The following is a 25,001-nucleotide window of genomic DNA, read 5'->3' as shown; positions in this document are numbered from 1 at the left end:
GTTGTTGTTGCGAGACACCAATATTCACTAGTTTATTGGTTGCCAAGATAAGAGGGAGCTTACAGCTTTCGCCATCGGTGTGATTATAATTGACGTTTACGCCTTTTTTGGGTATTTGGCCGAGCTCTTCCTCATATTATATTTGTGGTGTGCGTCTGGACGTTTTTTCACAAATGGAGGGACCTACAGTTTTAACCCTTTCGCTCCGACTTTTGCAGGGGATTTGCTCAAACTTTATTTTTGAGTTTTTGGATACCAATTGGTACTTTATGTGCGTAGAAACTAGATGAAGCTTGTAACTTATGTAGATAACGGTATTTTGAGGTGGGACATATGTGTCCCAACAGTATTTAAAAATGGGACATATTTGTCCCAACAGGGTATAAACTACACCTAGAAAGTAGAAATATTTTTTTGGTAATAACATATGATTTGTACTTTTATTTATTTTATGAATGTGATGAAGCGAAACATTGTATACAGAATGGCAAATTACAAGCCCGGAAAATAATTTTTGTTCTTTTCTCGACTTTTCGATTGGCGCATGCTACGCACCGACGTCTTTTAGACTGCTCTATAAGTAAATGATCCCCCACATTTGCCATTGATTTGTACCTATTCGATGATCTTCCAGACCGACGGGATCGTTTATATGCGGTAGATTCCTTTCTTTTTTCAATTAGCGACTCAGCAATCTCGACCAGCACTGGTAAGAAGGCAGGTTTCTTCCTATTCAGCTCATAATATGTAACCCAAGTGTTTACAGCAGCCATCATCATGCCACGATAAAATACTCTTTTCCACCATTTATTTGATTTTCTGTTTATATCATTCAATCCCGACATTTGATCTGCCAAGTCCACACCGCCCATTATTGCGCGGTACGCCTTTACGATGTCAGGGCATGGAAACTCTGCCTCAGTTCCATTTTTCATTTTGCGTCTAACAGTGCTCATTTCAGAGTGTGGCAGTTACTGAGCAGCATTACCTCTTTGACGTCCTGCCACTTGACCGCTATGGTACCTGCAATCAAGAAAGTTACTTAAAAAATTAATTAAAGGGTTTTAGTTTAACTTCGTACCCGCGGAATTAACTTTGAAAATAGCTTCGCCTCGCTGCAATTTTTCTGGTATTTTCGGAACATTCTTCCGGTTGGACATTAATGTTCCCAAAGCTGGATATTGTATGTTGTTAATAAGATTAACAGTGGTGACAAAACGATCAAAGCAAAGTGTCACGTCAGGGTTAGAAATCGTTGCTGTAAGATCATTCACAATTCGTTCGCCGAGTGTCCTTTCAAGGACAGATCCTTCTGTTCCACAATAGATACTCATGTCATAGGTGTATCCAGCGAAGCCACATTTTGATGCCCCGTTTCATTGGTTTGAGTGGCATATATTGCTTAGGCAATGTACAAAGATATGGGTCTCCCCTGAATCGCTGGAAGAATCGTCATTGCCAGTGGTTTTATCTAACTCAGGACTATAAATATCATCACTTTCGTCAGTAAAATCAGTTTCTGATTCCATGGATTCATCATCATCTTCTTGAATTAATGCACTAATTTGATCGCGATTTAATTTCGACATTTTTGCTGTTTACGAGGTTGCAAAAATAAAAAAATTAGCTGTGTGATACATTATGTACAACGTACTGCTGGGACATATATGTCCCTATATAAGGCCCTGCTGGGACACATGCATCCCAAAATTAATTTTCGCTGAATATTTTTCACAAAACTCTTATTAAAATATATATTTGTACTTACCAGTAAAACGGCAATATTTTTCTTTAGAAAAATTAACACTTCTTATAAAAATACGTATTATTTCACCAAAATTACGCGTAAATTTGATGCAATATTAGCGACTGCTCACAAACAACTGATCAAAACTAAACACGATTAAAACAGCGACTGATTAGGACATTTCGGTTGAGTTTACTATGAAAATTGCAAGTTTCAGGGTGAAGTGGACATGCTGTTAAGCCCACTCCGAACGGCAGATGGTTTGTTTTTTATGAGGACCTTTTTGTCACAGAAACACACTTGGAGTTTTACCATTGGAGCGACCACCATTAGAAAAAACTTTTCCTATCAATTGGTGTTTTATGTCCGGTGTTTCGAAACTGTGCACTTCCGAATGATAGTCACGCATCAACCTATTTTTAGTAGAGCTTCGTTATTTCCAAAAAAGTTGAATTTTGTTGCACAGAATTGTTTAAAATGTATATTATAAATAATAAAGAACGGTCAAGATTAAAAAAAAAAAATAAATAGGAGGCGAAGAAGAAATTCAAAAATTAGCCTAAACCCATTGATACTGATTTGGGTTTTCCTAATCATAAACAAAACATTTTATTTATTTTGACGGCATATCAGAATTGTACAATATGCTTATAAAATTCTGTAAGCTCAAATTTTTATACCCAACGCGTATACCGCGGCCGCCGTAGCCGAATTAATGGTGCGTGACTACAATTCAGGAGTGCGTAGGTTCGAATCTTCGTGCATGAAACAGCAATTGATAGGAAAAGTTTTGGCGGTCGCTCCTCGGCAGCCTATGGCAAACCTCCAAATGTATTTTTGCCATGAAAAAGCTCCTCATAAAAAAATATCAGCCGTTCGGAGTCGGCTTAAAACTGTAGGCACCTCCATTTGTGGAACAGCATCAAGACACACACTACAAATAGGAGGAGAGCTCGGCTAAACACCTGACAGAAGAGTATGCGCCAATTATTTACTTTTTATTTTACTGCATTATGAAGGATGATTCCGTGTTTTGCACCTACGCAACTGGGAATGGTCAAACTGATTCTTCTACTCGTACATACGATTTCAGAGCCTCCAGCTTCCGACTTTGGTGAAATATCTGGATCGCAATACTGGATTCTGATATTTATGAGCCGTGTAAGGGGGCATATACATAGATGGATCATAATTCAGCAGGCGTCTTAGGATATTTTTAAACGACATTCCGAATCTTAGCAGTAATTGTCTATACCTACTATCTTCTTCTTTATTTGCAAATTCTTAATACAGAATGTAAACGATCAGAGTAATAAATTGCTCCATAATTTTAATACAAATGTGATAAATAATTCTTTCTTCTTTTTTACATTTAACAAAGCTATAAAATATTACATATAATATTATGGTAATTGTCTCTGCTTCAGGCTGCTTCAACCAACTGCCCAGTAGTCCTTAATCGTGTCCACTCTCTTATGTTACGTAGCCAAGACATTTGCTTCCTTCCAATTCCTCGTTTGCCTTCGATTTTACCTTACACAATCAGTTGCAACAACTCATATTTAGGACCAAAATATACGGTTTTGCGGCGCTTTATCGTTAATAACAGCTCTCTATCTTTTCTAAGTTTCGTTAAGGGGACAGATACCTGTAAACGGCCATATTTTCCCTGATTTTCATTGAAATTATTTAAAATGAAGAAGTCAACATATTTTTTTCATAATTGGCATACAGTTTATTTATACATTAAAATAATATAAACAATTTTTTTTATATTTTAATCAATTAAAATGGCGGATATACACTCAATTCTTCCAGGAAAGACGCAGCGGGGCTTCTCAATCGGCGTCAGTGACCTGAATACAAAAAACCCAACATTTGTTTGTTTATTAATGTCATAATTTCTATATGAATAAAAAAAAAATTAAAAAATAAATCGCGCAATAAAATACTTTAAAAAATGCTTTTGGGGCGAATTTTTCTACTATGTTTGCTTCGCTAAAATTATTTTTTCGAAAAATTTTCAAAAACTTGTAAATTCACATAGAAATTAATATACATATATCATGAAAAAGATGTGTGCAACATTTTATGGAGATCGGTCAATAACTTTTCGAGTTATCGTGTACGCCAATTCGAAAAATATAGTTTTGAGAAAAACGCGTCTAAAGTTTGAGTACAACGTAACTATACCTTTCCCAGCGCTCGAACGGAAAAAATAGAGTCGTCATGGTTACCGATCTATAATACAAGAAATACTTAAATTTACGTTCTAAAAATCTTTTGACATATTCTTAAATGAGTATATTAACATTTTATGAAAAAAAGAACATTTTTTTTTTTTGAAATTTTACAGGTATCTGTCCATTTAAGACTTCTTTGTTACTAACTTTGTCTGTCCACGATATTTTCATCATCCGCCAACATAGCGCCACATCTCAAACGCCTCTAATTTATTCATACTCGTAACCTTTAGTGTTCAAGCCTCCGCACGGTACAACAGAACAGATCAAATGTAACATTTAAGGTACCGAGGACGTAATTTCATGTTCAAGCTTTTATTGGAAAAAACTTTCCTGTAATTGAGGAAAGCTTCCCTCGCTGCTTCAATCTGACAGCGAATTTCTCTGTTATTTGTCCATGTTTCACTAAGCCAACATCCAACTTAAATGGGGATACTCATAAATGTTTGGCTTGGTGATTTGTTGAGAATTTTTTTAGAACAACCATGAAATTGGTTTTTGGGTGTTAATACTAGGGCCGTATTGCAGACTTTTTCCGCTGACTTCTTTAAGGAGACATTGCAGATCAATGATTTTGTCAGCCACTATTGTGGTGTCATCGGCAAATCGTATGTTATTTATTATTTCGCCGTTGACTTTTATTCCTAAGTTGATTGATGCCAAAGCTTCTTCAAATCTATTTATATTCCGAGTATAAACTGAAGAGCATTGTTGATAGAGCACATCCTTGGCGAACTCCTCTTTTGATTGAAACATCACTCGTGACATCATTTTGTAGTCTCACGTTCGTAGTTTGGCCCCAATAAAAGTTGGAAATGCACCATATTTCTTTTTGATTAATCTCCATTTGCCTTAAAATGTCAAATAGTTTTGTCTGCAGTACCTTATCCAAAGCCTTTTCATAGTCACTACTCCATATATGCGACGATAGTTCAGAAGACATTTGTTTGAAATTATAACGTTTGCGAAATACATACATATAAATTTGTGCTTAGGGTATAAAAATTATGTTATTAATTATATTATTTATAGGAAATATTTGTTTGTGCACGAGTTTAAATTTACTTACAGTTTTTTCTTATTGTTGTTTATTTGGTGATAACCCACAATCCATTCACCTCAATAATCACTTACGGCTCTATAAAAGCACCATGGCCACCAAAAATTTTTTCAGTTTCAATTTAAAGATTTAATAATTAAACAAGTGAAACATTTCACGCTCTAAAAATGGTCAAAATTATGGTAAACAGCAAATATCTGTTTGAAAATTTCCTGTTACATTTTGAATTAAATTTTAGATAATCCTCGCTGTATGTGTTGCGCTGGCAGTAGCACATCCACAAGGTTACGGAGGCCATGGCGGCGGTCAAGGTGGCCACGGTAGTCACGGTGGTCGTGGTGGTGGCCATGGTGGACAGCAAGGAGGATTTGGTGGTGGCCAAGGAGGGCTAGGAGGTGGCCAAGGAGGATTTGGTGGTAGCCATGGCGGACAGCAAGGCGGATTTGGTGGTGGCCAAGGAGGACTAGGAGGTGGCCAAGGAGGATTTGGTGGTAGCCAAGGAGGATTAGGAGGTGGCCAAGGAGGATTTGGTGGTGGTCATGGCGGACAACAAGGAGGCTATGGCGGCGGTCAAGGCGGCTACGGTAGTCACGGTGGTCGTGGTGGTGGCCATGGTGGACAGCAAGGAGGATTTGGTGGTGGCCAAGGAGGGCTAGGAGGTGGCCAAGGAGGATTTGGTGGTAGCCATGGCGGACAGCAAGGCGGATTTGGTGGTGGCCAAGGAGGACTAGGAGGTGGCCAAGGAGGATTTGGTGGTAGCCATGGTGGATTGGGAGGTGGCCAAGGAGGATTTGGTGGTAGCCATGGTGGATTGGGAGGTGGCCAAGGAGGATTTGGTGGTGGCTACGGCGGACAACAAGGAGGATTCGGTGGCAGTCAAGGTGGTGGCTACGGTGGCAGCCAAAGTGGTCGCGGCGGTGGACATTATTGAAGAAGTTACTCTAGCTAATAAGTCGTTAAAATGGCCAACTTGAATCAAGTTTCGTTTAAATGTAAATTTCTTAAAATATAAATACATATGAACATACTTGTATGTATGTTTGTAATTTTAAAGCGTAAATTCTTGTTCCGGTTAAAAACAAGGTTTAAAATAGGCCCGAGTATACTGAATCCTTGTTATTTTAATTGTCGAAGTTCTGATTGACTGAACCAGTGAATCCCTTCAATCAGTCACTTCCGTAAAATGAATTTTTTTCCATTTGGATAGGTTAAAAAATCGTATAAAGCGAATTTCTCTAATTCTTCAATCCGAGGCACAAGCGAGTCCTGGGAAACCAATCTAAATGTAAAAAAAAAAATATTTGACGCGCACTCTTCAGTTAGGTGTTTGGTTGTGGTGTGCGTCTCGATGTTGTTCCAGAAATGGGGGGACTCTGAAGCCGACTCTGAACGGCAAGATGGTTTTTATGAGGAGCTTTTTTCATGGCATTAATACACTCGGACGGAAGTTTGCCATTGTCTGCTGAGTGGCGACCGATATTAGAAACAACTTTTTCTATCATTTTGCTGTTTCACGCACGGAGATTCGAAGCTACGCACTCCCGAATGGTAGTCACGCACCAAGCCATTCGGCTACGGCGGCCGTCGAAATGTTTATAATATCCCCATCTATTAGCCTTCGACCATTTTAGGAACATTTTACATTTTCTCATCAACGGACGACATTTGTACATACAGTGGCTCAATAAAGAACTCGGACACCCAAGTGACAAAAAACATAATCAAACCTCAACTCATTCGTACATAGAAAACACAAACATAAAAACTAAGCAAAATAATTGACAAAGAAGAACTCGGACATTTATACAAAGTAGAGTTAGGCAAATAATATTTGAGGAAAAAACATACAATTAATATTTAGTCGGCAAGCCTTTATTTTTTCTCACAGTATTCAGTCTTCTCAGCATGGATTCGACCAGCTTCTTGCATGTTAAAGAATATATTTTCCTCCTCTCTTCTTTAATAGCATCTTCTAGGTTTTTCTTGATTCTAATAGCAAGCTTTTTCAGTTGGTTTTCCAAATGAGTCCACAGATGTTCCATTACATTGATGTCTGGAGATTGTGGAGGTGTTTCAAGTTCTTTAGGTTAGTTGTACATAAGCCATCGCCGGACATCAGGTGCCTTATGCTTAGGGTCGTTGTCATGATAGTATTGGAAATTGTATTTAATTCCCAACTTTTCAGCACTTTGGATGAAATCTTCTTCCATAATTGTTAGGTATTGTTTGTGCTCCATATTGCCGTTAATGAAGCACAAATTTCCAGTACCAGCAGCGGACATACAACCCCATACCGATTGCCCTAATTCAATTGCCTGAAAACAAACTCTCATAGGATTTCAGAGGATTCATTAATTAATAAACAGCAAATGCGAGATAATATTTCACTCTAGCGAAGGCCTTATACTACAAGTACGGCGGGGTGGTCGTTCAGTGCTTTGGTGTAATGAACTTTGTTTCTTCGAGAAGCCAATCACGTGCCGGGATTTCGATTTAAAATGGAATGCTATTACTTTAGAATAGTTGCCACGGAGGCACCCTAGGAAGAGTTATTTTGATATGCTCGTTCACTGATTTCATTTCATTTTCGTCGTGAAGCTTATGATTCGATGTCATAAGAAGGCCTCCTGCAGCCGTACGTAGGGCCACACTCTGTACCGCTAGTCTCTATCATCCACACTCTACACAGATCAGTTGATTTCCTTTGTAAATTGTAGTCATGGCTTCCTAGTCTGTATTCCAATTGCCGTCAACGCTGGGCAGGGATTTGAAAAAGTTAGCAAGTTAGCAATTTTGGAGAAATATTTCACCTATTTCAATTTTTTCATTGCATGGATTTTTTCATTGCAATGTTTAGCGTAAAGGATGAGAGACATATCTGTTTAGAATGGCGGATGCAAAATCAAAAAGTTGAGCTAAGGTCATCCAAGAGAACACTGAATTTACATTCGCCAATTTGAATACCGGATTTGTAATTAGCGATCCCAAAGACCCAATTATCTCAATTATATTTTTGTAATTTGGAATTTGTTTAAATCAATGGACCTTAATGGGTTAACCCCATTTTATTCAAAACTGCTTTTTTTTTTAAATACCACCTGTTCGGCCACCAATTTTAAAATTAATTAAAGCACTTTTATTTTCATACAACTTTATAATTTATTTTCCGATTTAAGATTTACGCGATCGTGTGTTTGTTGTTCTTTTTTTCAATTGCTAAAGCTAACCGGTCCCAGCAGATATCGAAATTCAAGTCTCGAAATATTTGCTTAGCACAGCTTGTATATAATATGTATATGTATCATATATTAGAATGTAAGTCGACAAGAAAGTTAGGAAATGACAAATATGGGAGAATTTGTATTAATATATATATAATATTTGCGCCATTTTCGACTCATGCATATACTTATATGTATGGTGGATTTGTTTTCTGTTCTACTATCGGGGGAGAGCCAGGTTGTTTTATGGCCGCCAATAGCCAAATCGAAGGAACTGCAGAGTTCAAGAAACAGTTTACCGCTGTTTAAGTTGGCAAGGGCATGTCTTCCCATCAGAGGCGTAGCGAGCTTTTTCAGCGCCTGAGGCAAGATGACAATTTAGCACCACGAAAAAAAAGTTCTCTATTATATCCGTACGATTTCGGCGCCCTCTTGGTCTGGCGCCTGAGGCGGCCGCCTTACTCGCCTCGCCCTCGCTACGCCTCTGCTTCCCATTATGTGTTCGAAGCCGTTGTTGTTGCGAGACACCAATATTCACTAAGTTACTGGTTGCCAAGATGAAATGAAATGAGTTTTGAAAAATATTATCAATATTAGGAACTGAATTAAAAAAGAAGAAGACTGTAAGACTACAAATTTTAAGAGCATACGTTTGTTAATTAGGCAAGAGGTTTGTTTAAACAATGCTATGCATAAAAATTTATTAAATAAAATAAATATAGTCAATCTGGAGCAATAACTATGTGTATGGTTGATAAAATTTTAGGAATTTTGTGCGATAAACAACTTCGACAAATATAATGTTTATAAAAATTGTTAATAACATTACATTTGTTTGTTTATATAATAACAATTAGTTTCATTCATAATCACTGTTAGACTAAAAAAATTGAAAATCCAACTGAATTCAATAATTAAATATTCATAATTCGAGCAAAACAGCTCTTGTCCACTTATTTGTTTATAACAAATGTAATAAATTTTTTAACAATGCAACCAATATCAAAATTTATTTGTGAATAATTGTTTTAAATATTTTAAGCTTCCTTAAGACAATAATATTATTTTACAAGAAAATATACTTGTATAAAGTGGAAAAAAAATTTTTTGTCAATTTGAACATTAATTAAATTATTTAAATTTTTTTTTTCAAAAAACAAAAACGGTGGCGTTATGCGCAATTTTATCAGCTTTAAGTTAAAAAAAAAAGTTAAAAAAGAAGAAGAATTGACCTCTATCCTCACTTGTCCACGGGCACTTTTTTTGCCCCACTGTGCGGCAGGTGGTTTGTTTTTTATGAGGATCTTTTTGTGACAGAAACACATGCGCGTTGTTTCGAACCTGTGCACTTCCGAATGGTAGTCACGTACCAAAACATTTTTGGTAGAGCTTCGTTATTTCGAAAAAAGTTGAATTTTGTTGTACAGAATTGTTTCAAATGTATATTATAAATAATACAGAACGGTCAAGACTAAAAACAAAAAAATAAGAGGCGAAGAAAAAATTCAAAAAATTAGCCTAAACCCTAAATTGCTATTAATATAAACAAGTACTGATTTGGGTTTTCCTAATCATAAACAAAACTTTTTAATTATTTTGACGGCATATCAAAATTGCACAATACACTTATAAAATTCTGTAAGCTCAATTTTTTATACCCAACGCGTGTACGGCGGCCGACGTAGCCGAATGGCGTGGTGCGTGTCTACCATTCGGGAGTGCATAGGTTCGAATCTCCCTGCATGGAACAGCAATTGATAGAAAAAGTTGTTTCTAATATCGGTCGCCACTCAGCAGACAATGGCAAACCTCCGAATGTATTTTTGCCATAAAAAAGCTCCTCATGAAAAACAAACCATCTGCTGTTCGGAGTCGGCTTAAAAGGCACCTCCGTTTGAGGAACAGCATCAAGACGCACACTACAACTTTGTGTTTATTTATTCAAAATAATCCCTTCTGCCCACGATACACTGTTTTGCGTTTGAAGTCATTGACTGGAATGTCCTCAGGATGTCGGTACAAGCCTTTGGATGGCCTCCACGTATGCAAAACGTTTTCCTTTCATGGCGAAATGCAATTTTCCGAATAGGTAGAAGCCACAGGGAGCCATATCAGGCGAATGCGGTGAGTGATTGATGGTTAAAATACGATTTCTAGTCAAAAAATTAGTCACAAGAGTGGATCGATGAGATGGTGCGTTGTCATGCAATAAGCGCCAGCTTCCTCCTTTGCAGTATTCAGGGCGAATTCGACGAATGCCATGCAACAAACACTTCAAAACGCCAAGATAGAAAACTTGGCACGAACTCCTTGTGGACAATTCCCTTGAAATCGTAAAAACAAATGAGCATCGACTTGATTTTTGACTTCTCCAAACGCGATTTTTTTGGGTGGTGGCTCGTCTGGGGCCTTCCATTCGTGACGATTAGTTTCAGATTCATGTTGGAAAGACTCCGATTCATCACCAGTTACAACGTACTAAATGAAGTTCTCGTGTTTTCTCGCCTCTTTAATGAGGTCCTTCGAATGTTGAATTCTGAGTAATTTTTGGTCCTCAGTTAACTTGTGCGGAATGAAACGTGCACGGATCTTCCGTGAGCCCAAATGATTAGTTTAAATGCGATAAATCGATGTTTTGGAGATATTCAGCTCTAATTCCATGAACTTAAACGATGATTTCGATTCATTTTTGATAAATTTACGAATAATTTTGATGGAGTTTTCGGTGATTACTGATTTTGGGCGGCCCGTATGTTCATTGTCATTTATGTCCGCACAACCATCTCTGAAATGTGTAAACCACTCATGAGCTCTGGCACGAGATCGACAATCATCCCCGTAAACTTTTTGCATCAATTCAAATATTTCGGCAAACGTTTCACCGATTTTAAAACAAAATTTGATTAGCTGGGAGCTCTTTGTTCGAAACTCATTTTTGTACCGATGACACAAACAGACTGACATTTTAGACGCAATAACTACGCTTCCACTGCACCGAATGTCACGAAACTTTCATAGGAGGTCCGCTAGGGATGCAACTTCCAACGCACTACCTCATTAAAAAGATGGCGCTATCAAACACATTTTTATGACGTCCGTCTTGTTTATTTTGGGCTTCACCTTGTACAAATAGGAGGAGGAGCTCGCCTAAATGCCTGATAGAAGAGTACGCGCCAACTATTTATTTTTTATTTTACTGCATTGTGAAGGATGATTCCGTGTTTTGCACCTACGCAACTGGGAATTCGATTCAAAACCGATTCTTCTACTCGTACATACGATTCCAGAGCCTCCCAGCTTCCGACTTTGGTGAAATATTTGGATCGCAATACTGGATTCTGATATTTATGAGCCGTGTAAGGGGCATATACATGGATCATGATTCAGCAGGCGCCTTAGGCGTTTTTAAACGACATTCAGAATCTTTGCAGTAATTGTCTATACCTCCTATATGCGACGCTATTTTAGAAAGCACTTCTTTGAAATTATAATGATTGCGAAATATAAATTTGTGCTTTGGGTATAAAAATTATGTTATTACTTATTCTTAGCAATTAATTGCACGCTTATGTTTAAAAAATATTTGTTTGTGCACGAATTTGAATTTACTTACACGTTTTTCTTATTGTTGTTTGTTTGGTTATAACAAACAATTTATTCATTTCAATAGTCGCTTAGGTCCTATAAAAGCACCACGGGCTCTCAAAATGTATTCAGTTTCAATTTAAAGATTTAATAATTAAACAAGTGAAAAATTTCTCTAAAAATGGTCAAAATTATGGTAAGAAACAAATAACTCTTTAAATAATATATTTTCTGTTACATTTTGAATTAAATTTTAGATAATCCTCGCTGTATGTGTTGCGCTGGCAGTAGCACATCCACATGGTTACGGAGGCGGTGAAGGCCGTGGTGGACAGCACGGTGGTAGCCAAGGTGGTGGCCATGGCGGACAACAAGGAGGACTCGGTGGCAGTCAAGGTGGTGGCTACGGTGGCAGCCATGGTGGCAGCCACGGTGGTGGCCACGGTGACAGCCAAGGTGGTGGTCATGGCGGACAACAAGGAGGAATCGGTGGCAGTCAAGGTGGTGGCCACGGTGGCAGCCACGGTGGTGACCACGGTGGCAGCCAAGGTGGTGGTCACGGTGGCAGCCAAGGTGGTGGCTACGGTGGCAGCCAAGGTGGTCGCGGCGGTGGACATTATTGAAAAAGTTACTCTAGCTAATGAATCGATAAAATGGCCAACTTGAGTCAAGTTTCGTTTAAATGTAAATTTTTTAAAATATAAATACATATGCACATACTTGTATGTATGTTTGTAATTTTGAAGCGTAAATTCTACCTGGCATTTTTAATTAAATTGGCTGTAAATGCGATTTAAAAATTTTTTTAAAATAAGCCTGAGTATACTGAATCCTTGTTATTTTAATTGTCGAAGTTCTGATTGACTGAACCAGTGAAGCCCTTCAATCAGTCACTTCAGTAAAATGAGTTTTTTTCATTTGGATAGGTTAAAAAATCGTATAAAGCGAATTTCCCTCATTCTTCAATCCGAAGCACAAGCGCGTCCTGGGAAGTCAATTGAAATGTTAAAAAAATAAAAACTATGTGACGCGCACACTTCAGTTAGGTGTTTGGTCGAGCTCCCCCTCCTATTTGCGGTGTGCGTCTCGATGTTGTTCGGTTGCTTTTTTTTTAAATACCATCTGTTCGGCCACGAAGCTTTTTTGGCAGCTATTAGTTTTAAAATTTATTAAAACACTTTTATTTTCATACAACTTTATAATTTATTTTCTGATTTAAGATTTACGCGATCGTGTGTTTGTTGTTCTTTTTTTCAATTGCTAAAGTTAACCGGTCCCAGCAGATGTCGAAATTCAAGTCTCGAAATGTTTGCTTAGCACAGCTTGTATATAATATATGTACAGTTTGTCAAGAATATCTTTGCATAGTGAAGAAAAATTTAAAATTTTAGCTTTGATCGAGAATTCCAAAAACAAATAAAAAAGCAAACAAAAAATGTATACACACATTCCATTACTGTACTTGTCTACGACTATTAGGCGCCAACAGTTATTAAATAATCACAAACATTAGAAAAACAACAACAAAACAAGATTTTTACTCTATTTAAAAAGTGTCAAAAAAATCTTTGCATCTATATAATCTATATATATAAAAATGAAATGATGTTCGTTCGTCCGCATTTTTTTCAGCCGATACGAGGCCAATTTTATTCGTTCTTTTTTCATATTATAGGGATCCACTAGGGGAAGGTTTTTAGCAAAAAAAAAATTTCTTTTAAATATTTTCTTCATATAAAAAAAAGAAAAAATCAAAATATTGTACAAAACAAAACTTGCTCGAATCGACATTCATTTTATGTGTACAACTTTTTTTGAATTTTTCGTTATTGTATACAGAAATTTCAAATGATTCGAATGAAAATTTTTTTTATTTTTATTTCTTCCATAAAATATTACACCTGTCGTTAGGCAATAAGTAATTTGATTTACAAAAAGATGGAATGAGAGTGATATTGAAGGGCCAATGCCCCCAAGCTCATTTAGAAGAAATATATACATATTATTAAAAAACAAGTGGTTAACAAACAATGACATATACGATTAGTTGACAATTGATTACAAGGATTTTGCAAGATCTGTTGGTGTTTGGCGGTTAAGCCGACTTTGGGTAGATTTTTCTTTATTTGGTAGTCTTCTCATCATAGGATTTGTATGCGTTAATAGTCTATTTATGTGTCTTCTGCTAGCGCTTTGTATTGTTTCATCAATAGTATCGATGTCAAGGTCGCGATGAATATCTGCGTTAGGTATGTACCAAGGTGCATTAGTTAAGGTCCTAAGTATTTATGAAAATAATGTTTCAATTCAATTGAGCAATGCTTTCTTTGACCAATCCTATATGGAAATGAATGCGTTTGCAAACGATGTTTTCGGCTATGAACAAATGTTGGAATCGAATGAAAAAGGAAAGAAACGCGAAATGATAAAAAAAATTCTTGGAAAATTTAAAATGAATGGTGCTTCATTGGAAAAATTCAAAGGTAATAAGAACATACACAAGATAAAGTTAGAATTCGAATTTTTAGATTTATTTTGTTTATTTCTCATTTTTCAGAAGTACACCACACAACAACTCATTCCAACTCTGATTTTGAAATCCTGTTGGAATTGGTGATCGATAATTTTGTCACTATAATGGTCAATGGAAATTTGCGTGTATCAGACCCTGCATATTATTTACCATATCAACTTTTTATGGAACATATGGACCAAATGAACACAAAAAAATAATTTAGTTTTGTTTTGATTTTTTGCAACATTTTGGTTTTCAGTTAATACAATAAAAACAATACTGTTTTTTCTAAATTTATGACGTTGTTTGTTTAGAATTTTTTTAGAAAAAAAGTAAATTTTTTGGTTTTGAGGAAATTTGTTTATTGTTGCTATTTGTGAAAGCGTAGATATTTGTAAGTATTTGACTATAATCCTAAAAGTTAATGGAATTCCACTATGACACATAGAAAACATTTTTTCAAAGGGGTGTTTTCGAAAATTATAAAAAAAATTGTTTTCAAAAATTTTGAAGAAATAAAGTAAAATAAAAAAATTTCGAAAGCATGAAATTTTTTCAAAACCAAATTTTCCTCAAAAAGATAAAAGAAATTTCTTCGAAGAGGTGTTTTTCTAAAATTACAAAAAAAATAATTTCAAAAATTTTAAACAAATAAAATAAAATAAAACTTTTTCAAGGGTATGAAATTTTTTCAAAACAAAATTTTCTGAAAACCAAACAAAATTAAAAAAAAATGGTGTTTTCAAAGCATTTCATATTCCACTATTAATAGAAAATACATTTTTTCGAGGGGGTGTTTTTCAAAGCGGAAAAAAATCTTTTTTAACAAATCAATTTAAACTTTTACAAAAGTATGAAATTTTTTCAAGAACAAAATTTTCTCAAAAACGTTAAATTAAAACAAATATTTAATTTTCAGCAATTAACTGAGAAGAAATTTGTTAGAGCGAAGTGTTTTACAAAACTTCAAAAAACACTTTTTAACCAAAAAAATAAACCTTTTTTCAAAAACAACAGGAATGATAACATTGCCTAACAATTTCTGCACTTTTGCACAGTCTAAAGAGGCATTGATACAGAGTGTATTTCCAAACATAGTTCAACATTACAAAAACCATGATTGACTCAGCGAAAGAGCAATTTTAGCTGGGAAAAATAAGGACGTCAATGATATAAATTCAGCTATTTTAGATCAAATACCTGGTGACACAGTTGCGTATAAGTCAATGGACACTATTACTGATCAAGATGAGGTCGTAAATTATCCAACTGAATTCTTAAACTCACTCGATTTGCCAGGCTTACCACCTCATAATTTACGATTAAAAATTGGAGCACCGATTATTATGCTGCGCAATAGTAATGTGCCCCGACTTTGCAACGGTACCAGACTCGCTGTGAAGAAGCTAATGGGTAACGTTATCGAAGCAACAACTTTGAAAGGGAAGTACAAAGGAGAAGCCGTTTTGATACCCTGAATTCCACTGATTCCGGCGGATTTACCATTCGATTTCAAACGTTTGCCGTTCCCTATTCGCCTTGCCTTCGCTATGAGAATTAATAAGGCGCAAGGACAGTCTCTACAAATGTGCGGTATTAATTTAGAACACCCAATTTTTTCTCATGGACAATTGTATGTAGCTTGCTCACGAGTTGGCAAACCATCGTCATTATTCACGCGAAAGATGAAAAAACCAAAAACGTTGTCTACCAAAAAGTGTTACAATAAAGTTCGAATGAAATTGTATCAAAGAATTTGCTTTGTTTCGTATTAATTTTATTCTCTTTCAGCAAATCATTGAATTTATCGTCTAGCGAAGCGGACGAGGGTACGCTAGTTATTTTATAAGTCTCTAATACATGCGCATTATCAAAATGGCATATACAACATTTTTTGATGTAGAAATTAAATATTCCACTTGTTGTTGTTGCTGTAGCAGTAACTTTCCTCTGTCAGTGTAGTGTATTCACCGATCGTCTTCGTCTAGCTCATCTAACGGTAGGCCCAGACTGTTTCGACAGGTTGGGTCCAGAGGGAGAGGGGTGTTAGATGAGTGCCTTTGATGGGGCCAGTGAAAAGGTGGCTAGTGTCGTGCGGGCTAAACTAGCCCTGTCTAGTGTACCGTATCCCACTTGATATTCCTTTCCCCGTGTCGATGTGAATTCTATCTCTCTTTAACAATAGCAATTTCATATAAGTGAAAAATATGTAATATATATTGTACTTTAAACGGCATTTGTATGCTTATAAATGCTCTGAAAAAAGTACTAATGTGAAGTTTTGTTGTGTTTTTTGTATGGTCGCCATAGCCGAATAAGTAGATGTTTGGCTAACATTTGAAAATGCGGCAATTCGAATCTTCGTGGTTGAAACAACGAATTGATATTTAAAAGTTTTCTAATGAATACAAAAAAAATATTCATTGTGTATATTCCTAAATAAAACAATTTATGATAACGAAAATGAGGAGTTTTTCTCATCGGTGCTAATTGCTTTTTATCGAAATGCGTAGTTTGGCCCATCAATGCTGATTACTTTTTGATAACGAAATTGAGAAGTATGATTGCATGAATTGATTGTATGATTGAAGTGCTGAGAAGGTTGTGATGATGACAATCAGGAGTTTAGTTGTCAGCAGTTATTACATTGTAAGAATAAAAATGATTAGTTGGCTTGCCTTTAGAGCATAGTAGATATATTTCTCAGTCATATGAAATTTCTATTGGTAAAAAAGATAGAGAATATTACACCGACAAGGGGAAACTATTAAAACTTTCCCATGGCTAGAATGATAATGTGTAGTTTAGGGAGGATAGCGTTAATGATAATATGAGTGCTTATATGATAGTCAAATTAAATACATTTATGAATTTTACCGTCACAATGGACGAGGGAATACAAGCAGGATATAAAGCATTCTACCGACTTATTAAACCTTTTTGAATCTAAGATGCTGAACAGACCTTGCAACATTTCGCTGTATAAATCAATAGTTCGACCAGTTCTTTGCCACGGAGCAGAGTCTTGGAAAATGAGTGAAAAAGACAAAAAGAGTTTCCAAGTATTCGAGAGAAAAATGTGAAGGCTAATTTTCGGTACTCAAAGGCAACGGCGAATGGCGTATAAGATGGAACCACGAACTGGACCAAATTACAAGAGGGGGAAATGTTGTGCGGTTCATGAAAGCTCAAACACTAAGATGGCTAGGCCATACCATGAGAATGAACTCCACGAAAACTCAATGAAAAATAATAGACGCTAAACTATTTGCAACGAAAGCCAGAGGCATCCCAAGATCAAGATGGATTGACGAACTAGAGGACGAATGCCAATAGCAGCACTTCTTTACATCTAGCAGATATTTGCGCCATTTTCGACTCATGCATATACTTATATGTATGGTGGATTTGATTTTCTGTTCTACTATCGGGGGAGAGCCACTTTTTTTTTTTTGGCCGCCAATATCCAAATCGAAGGAACTGCAGAATTTAAAGAACAGTTCACCGCCGTTTAAGTTGGCAAGGGCATGTCTTCCCATTATGTGCTGGAAGCTGTTGTTGTTGCGAGACACCAATATTCACTAGTTTATTGGTTGCCTAGATAAGAGGGAGCTTACAGCTTTCGCCATCGGTGTGATTATAATTGACGTTTACGCCTTTTTTGGGTATTTGGCCGAGCTCTTCCTCATATTATATTTGTGGTGTGCGTCTGGACGTTTTTTCACAAATGGAGGGACCTACAGTTTTAACCCTTTCGCTCCGACTTTTGCAGGGGATTTGCTCAAACTTTATTTTTGAGTTTTTGGATACCCATTGGTACTTTATGTGCGTAGAAACTAGATGAAGCTTGTAACTTATTTAGATAACGGTATTTTGAGGTGGGACATATGTGTCCCAACAGTATTTAAAAATGGGACATATTTGTCCCAACAGGGTATAAACTACACCTAGAAAGTAGAAATATTTTTTTGGTAATAACATATGATTTGTACTTTTATTTATTTTATGAATGTGATGAAGCGAAACTTGTATACAGAATGGCAAATTACAAGCCCGGAAAATAATTTTTGTTCTTTTCTCGACTTTTCGATTGGCGCATGCTACGCACCGACGTCTTTTAGACTGCTCTATAAGTAAATGATCCCCCACATTTGCCATTGATTTGTACCTATTCGATGATCTTCCAGACCGACGGGATCGTTTATATGCGGTAGATTCCTTTCCTTTTTCAATTAGCGACTCAGCAATCTCGACCAGCACTGGTAAGAAGGCAGGTTTCTTCCTATACAGCTCCTAATATGTAACCCAAGTGTTTACAGCAGCCATCATCATGCCACGATAAAATACTCTTTTCCACCATTTATTTGATTTTCTGTTTATATCATTCAATCCCGACATTTGATCTGCCAAGTCCACACCGCCCATTATTGCGCGGTACGTCTTTACGATGTCAGGGCATGGAAACTCTGCCTCAGTTCCATCTTTCATTTTGCGTCTAACAGTGCTCATTTCAGATGTGTGGCAGTTACTGAGCAGCATTACCTCTTTGACGTCCTGCCACTTGACCGCTATGGTACCTGCTATCAAGAAAGTTACTTAAAAAATTAATTAAAGGGTTTTAATTTAACTTCGTACCCGCGGAATTAACTTTGAAAATAGTTTCGCCTCGCTGCAATTTTTCTGGTATTTTCGGAACATTCTTCCGGTTGGACATTAATGTTCCCAAAGCTGGATATTGTATGTTGTTAATAAGATTAACAGTGGTGAAAAAACGATCAAAGCAAAGTGTCACGTCAGGGTTAGAAATCGTTGCTGTAAGATCATTCACAATTCGTTCGCCGAGTGTTTTTTCAAGGACAGATCCTTCTTTTCCACAATAGATACTCATGTCATAGGTGTATCCAGCGAAGCCACATTTTGATGCCCCGTTTCACTGGTTTGAGTGGCATATATTGCTTAGGCAATGTACAAAGATATGCTTTTTGGAAACAATTAGCGAAAAATTTCGTAGGGGGTTGAGTGGCGCCCAATATTTACTGCATTTTTGCATTCGCGGTGGTTACTAACCGATTTTCTTGAAACAAACGACTCATTCGGTGTGCTCCAAATAGCCGTGCCTGAGGCTTCCTCACCTCGTGCAGGTTGATCGTCTATGCCACCATTCTCGTCACTCAATCCGGTCTCCCCTGAATCGCTGGAAGAATCGTCATTGCCAGTGGTTTTATCTAACTCAGGACTATAAATATCATCACTTTCGTCACTAAAATCAGTTTCTGATTCCATGGATTCATCATCATCTTCTTGAATTAATACACTAATTTGATCGCGATTTAATTTCGACATTTTTGCTGTTTACGAGGTTGCAAAAATAAAAAAATTAGCTGTGTGATACATTATGTACAACGTACTGCTGGGACATATATGTCCCTATATAAAGCCCTGCTGGGACACATACATCCCAAAATTAGTTTTCGCTGAATATTTTTCACAAAACTCTTATTAAAATATATATTTGTACTTACCAGTAAAAGGGCAATATTTTTCTTTAGAAAAATTAACACTTCTTATAAAAATACGTATTATTTCACCAAAATTACGCGTAAATTTGATGCAATATTAGCGACTGCTCACAAACAACTGATCAAAACTAAACACGATTAAAACAGCGACTGATTAGGACATTTCGGTTGAGTTTACTATGAAAATTGCAAGTTTCAGGGTGAAGTGAACATGCTGTTAAGCCCACTCCGAACGGCAGATGGGTTGTTTTTTATGAGGACCTTTTTGTCACAGAAACACACTTGGAGTTTTACCATTGGAGCGACCACCATTAGAAAAAACTTTTCCTATCAATTGGTGTTTCATGCTCGTTGTTTCGAACCTGTGCCCTTCCGAATGGTAGGCACGCACGAACCATTTTTGGTAGAGCTTCGTTATTTCCAAAAAAGTTGAATTTTGTTGCACAGAATTGTTTAAAATGTATATTATAAATAATAAAGAACGGTCAAGATTAAAAAAAAAATAAATAGGAGGCGAAGAAGAAATTCAAAAATTAGCCTAAACCCATTGATACTGATTTGGGTTTTCCTAATCATAAAAAAAACATTTATTTATTTTGACGGCATATCAGAATTGTACAGTATACTTATAAGATTCTGTAAGCTCAAATTTTTATACCCAACGCGTATACGGCGGCCGACGTAACCGAATGGCTTGGTGCGTGACTACAATTTAGGAGTGCGTAGGTTCGAATCTTCGTGCATGAAACAGCAATTGATAGGAAAAGTTTTGTCTAATGGCGGTCGCTCCTCGGCAGCCAATGGCAAACCTCCGAGTGTATTTCTGCCATGAAAAAGCTCCTCATGAAAAACAAACCATCTGCAGCTCGGAGTCGACTTAAAACTGTAGGCACCTCCTTTTGAGGAACAGCATCAAGACGCACACTACAAATAGGAGGAGAGCTCGGCTAAACACCTGACAGAAGAGTATGCGCCAATTATTTACTTTTTATTTTACTGCATTATGAAGGATGATTCCGTGTTTTGCACCTACGCAACTGGGAATGGTCAAACTGATTCTTCTACTCGTACATACGATTCCAGAGCCTCACAACTTCCGACTTTGGTGAAATATCTGGATCGAATTACTGGATTCTGATATTTATGAGCCGTGTAAGGGTACATATAGATGGATCATAATTCAGCAGGCGCCTAAGGATTTTTTTAAACGACATTCAGAATCTTAGCAGTAATTGTCTATACCTACTATCTTCTTCTTTATTTGCAAATTCTTAATACAGAATGTAAGCGATCAGAGTAATAAATTGCTCCATAATTTTAATACAAATGTGATAAATAATTCTTTCTTCTTTTTTACATTTAACAAAGCTATAAAATATTACATATAATATTATGGTAATTGTCTCTGCTTCAGGCTGCTTCAACCAACTGCCCAGTAGTCCTTAATCGTGTCCACTCTCTTATGTTACGTAGCCAAGACATTTGCTTCCTTCCAATTCCTCGTTTGCCTTCGATTTTACCTTACACAATCAGTTGCAACAACTCATATTTAGGACCAAAATATACGGTTTTGCGGCGCTTTATCGTTAATAACAGCTCTCTATCTTTTCTAAGTTTCGTTAAGGGGACAGATACCTGTAAACGGCCATATTTTCCCTGATTTTCATTGAAATTATTTAAAATGAAGAAGTCAACATATTTTTTTCAAAATTGGCATACAGTTTATTTATACATTAAAATAATATAAACAATTTTTTTTTATATTTTAATCATTTAAAATGGCGGATATATACTCAATTCTTCCAGGAAAGACGCAGCGGGGCTTCTCAATCGGCGTCAGTGACCAGAATACAAAAAACCCAAAATTTTTTTGTTTATTAATGTCCTAATTTCTATATGAATTAAAAAAAATAAAAAAAAAATCTCGCAATAAAATACTTTAAAAAATGCTTTTGGGGCGAATTTTTCTACTATGTTTGCTTCGCTAAAATTATTTTTTCGAAAAATTTTCAAAAACTTGTAAATTCACATAGAAAGTAATAGGTATATATCATAAAAAAGATGTGTGCAACATTTCATGGAGATCGGTCAATAACTTTTCGAGTTATCGTGCACGCCAATTCGAAAAATATACAATAGTTTTGAGAAAAACGCGTCTAAAGTTTGAATACATCGTAACTATACCTCTGACGATCTATATATAATATAAGAAATACTTAAATTTACGTTCTAAAATTTTTTGACATATTCTTAAATGATTATATTAACATTTTATGAAAAAAGAACTTTTTTTTTTTGAAATTTTACAGGTATCTGTGCATTTAAGTCTTCTTTGTTACTAACTTTGTCTGTCCACGATATTTTCATCATCCGCCGATAGCGCCACATCTCAAACGCCTCTAATTTATTCATACTCGTAACCTTTAGTGTTCAAGCCTCCGCACGGTACAACAGAACAGACCAAATGTAACATTTAAGGTACCGAGGACGTAATTTCATGTTCAAGCTTTTATTGGAAAAAACTTTCCTGTAATTGAAGAAAGCTTCCCTCGCTGCTTCAATCTGACAGCGAATTTCTCCTTCATTTGTCCATGTTTCGCTAAGCCAACATTCTCGGTACTTAAATCGGGACTGGATCGGATTCTAATTTACGTAAATGTTTGAATTGGTGATTTGTTGAGAATTTTTTTAGAACAACCATGAAATTGGTTTTTGGGTGTTAATACTAGTTTACGGTGTTAATACCGTATTGCAGACTTTTTCCGCTGACTTCTTTAAGGAGACATTGCAGATCAATAATTTTGTCAGCCACTATTGTGGTGTCATCGGCAAATCGTATGTTATTTATTATTTCGCCGTTGACTTTTATTCCTAAGTTGATTGATGCCAAAGCTTCTTCAAATCTATTTATATTCCGAGTATAAACTGAAGAGCATTGGTGATAGAGCACATCCTTGGCGAACTCCTCTTTTGATTGAAACATCACTCACTCGTGACATCGTTTTGTAGTCTCACGTTCGTAGTTTGGCCCCAATAAAAGTTGGAAATGCACCATATTTCTTTTTGATTAATGTCCATTTGCCTTAAAATGTCAAATAGTTTTGTCTGCAGTACCTTATCCAAAGTCTTTTCATAGTCACTACTCCATATATGCGACGATAGTTCAGAAGACATTTGTTTGAAATTATAACGTTTGCGAAATACATACATATAAATTTGTGCTTAGGGTATAAAAATTATGTTATTAATTATATTATTTATAGCAAATATTTGATTGTGCACGAGTTTAAATTTACTTACACGTTTTTCTTATTGTTGTTTATTTGGTGATAACCCACAATCCATACACTTCAATAATCACTTACGGCTCTATAAAAGCACCATGGCCACCAAAAATTTTTTCAGTTTCAATTTAAAGATTTAATAAATAACCAAGTGAAACATTTCACGTTCTAAAAATGGTGAAAATTATGGTAAAAAGCTAATATCTCTTTAAATATTTCCTGTTACATTTTGAATTAAATTTTAGATAATCCTCGCTGTTTGTGTTGCGCTGGCAGTGGCACATCCACAACGTTACGGAGGCCATGGCGGCGGTCAAGGTGGCCACAATAGTCACGGTGGTCGAGGTGGTGGTCATGGCGGACAACAAGGAGGCTATGGCGGCGGTCAAGGCGGCTACGGTAGTCACGGTGGTCGTGGTGGTGGCCATGGTGGACAGCAAGGAGGATTTGGTGGTAGCTATCGTGGCGTAGGTGGCGGTGGCAGCCAAGATGGTCGTGGCGGTCAGGTCATATTACTCTAGCTAATAAGTCTATAAAATGGCCAACTTGAATCAAGTTTCGTTTAAATGTCAATTTTTTAAAATATAAATACATATGTATGTACATACTTGTATGTATGTTTGTAATTTTAAAGCGTAAATTTTGGCATTTTTAAGTAAATTGGCTGTTCTGATTGACTGAACCAGTGAATCCCTTCAATCAGTCACTTTCGTAAAATGAATTTTTTTCCATTTGGATAGGTTAAAAATCGTATAAAGCGAATTTCCCTAATTCTTCAATTCGAAGCACAAGTGAGTCCTGCGAAATCAATCGAAATGTTAAAAAAAAATTTTTGACGCGTACTCTTCAGTTAGGAGTTTGGTTGAGCTCCTCCTCCTATTTGTGGTGTGCGTCTCGATGTTGTTCCAGAAATGGGGGACTCTGAAGCCGACTCTGAAAAGCAAGATGGTTTTTATGAAGAGCTTTTTTCATGGCATAAATACACTCGGACGGAGCCGAGAAATTAGAAACAACTTTTTCTATCATTTTGCTGTTTCACGCACGGAGATTCGAAGCTACGCACTCCCGAATGGTAGTCACGCACCAAGCCATTCGGCTGCGGCGGCCGTCGAAATGTTTATAATATCCCCATCTATTAGCCTTTGACATTTGTACATACAGTGGCTCAATAAAGAACTCGGACACCCAAGTGACAAAAAACATAATCAAACCTCAACTCATTCGTACATAGAAAACACAAACATAAAAACTAAGCAAAATACCTGACAAAGAAGAACTCGGACATTTATACAAAGTAGAGTTAGGCAAAAAATATTTAAGGTAAAACAATACAATTAATATTTAGTCGGCAAGCCTTTATTCTTTTCACAGCACTCAGTCTGCTCGGCATGGATTCGACCAGCTTCTTGCATGTTAAAGGATCTATTTTCCTCTACTCCTCTTTAATAGCATCTTCTAGGTCTTTCTTGATTCTAATAGCAAGCTATTTCAGTTGGTTTTCCAAATGAGCCCACAGATTTTCATTTACATTGATGTCAGTAGATTGTGGAGGTGTTTCAAGGACTTTAGGTTAGTTGTACATAAGCAAGAGACGGGCATCAAGTGCCTTATGCTTAGGATCGTTGTCTTGATAGTATTGGAAATTGTCTTTAATTCGCAACATGTCAGCACTTTGGACCAAATTTTCTTTCATAATTGTTAGGTATTGTTTGTGGTCCATATTGCCATTAATGAAGCACAAATTTCCAGTACCAGCGGACATACAATGCCATACTATTACCTACCCACCCCTACGTTTAACTGTCCGACGTAAGTTTTTTTCCAGTA

The 25,001-nt window shown here is 36.4% G+C and overlaps 3 protein-coding genes across 3 annotated transcripts; all 3 read left to right on the top strand.

Moving 5' to 3' along the window:
- Window positions 1-5,397: 5,397 nt before the first annotated feature.
- Window positions 5,398-5,981, top strand: LOC129243411 (ctenidin-3-like). The gene is made up of 2 exons (XM_054880387.1): window positions 5,398-5,421; window positions 5,484-5,981. The coding sequence occupies exons 1-2, from the start codon at window positions 5,398-5,400 to the stop codon at window positions 5,979-5,981; spliced, it is 522 nt and encodes a 173-aa protein (XP_054736362.1).
- A 6,056-nt stretch (window positions 5,982-12,037) lies between these two features.
- Window positions 12,038-12,479, top strand: LOC129243408 (holotricin-3-like). The gene is made up of 2 exons (XM_054880385.1): window positions 12,038-12,052; window positions 12,114-12,479. The coding sequence occupies exons 1-2, from the start codon at window positions 12,038-12,040 to the stop codon at window positions 12,477-12,479; spliced, it is 381 nt and encodes a 126-aa protein (XP_054736360.1).
- Window positions 12,480-23,348: 10,869 nt separating this feature from the next.
- On the top strand, window positions 23,349-23,695 carry LOC129243407 (uncharacterized). Its single transcript, XM_054880384.1, has 2 exons — window positions 23,349-23,363; window positions 23,420-23,695. The coding sequence occupies exons 1-2, from the start codon at window positions 23,349-23,351 to the stop codon at window positions 23,693-23,695; spliced, it is 291 nt and encodes a 96-aa protein (XP_054736359.1).
- Window positions 23,696-25,001: the final 1,306 nt, after the last annotated feature.

The sequence above is a fragment of the Anastrepha obliqua genome, chromosome 4 (genome assembly GCF_027943255.1).
Source record: "Anastrepha obliqua isolate idAnaObli1 chromosome 4, idAnaObli1_1.0, whole genome shotgun sequence".
Classification (NCBI taxonomy): domain Eukaryota; kingdom Metazoa; phylum Arthropoda; class Insecta; order Diptera; family Tephritidae; genus Anastrepha; species Anastrepha obliqua.
Note: the sequence above shows the minus strand (reverse complement) of the source record. Positions and strands in the feature narration are given on the sequence as shown.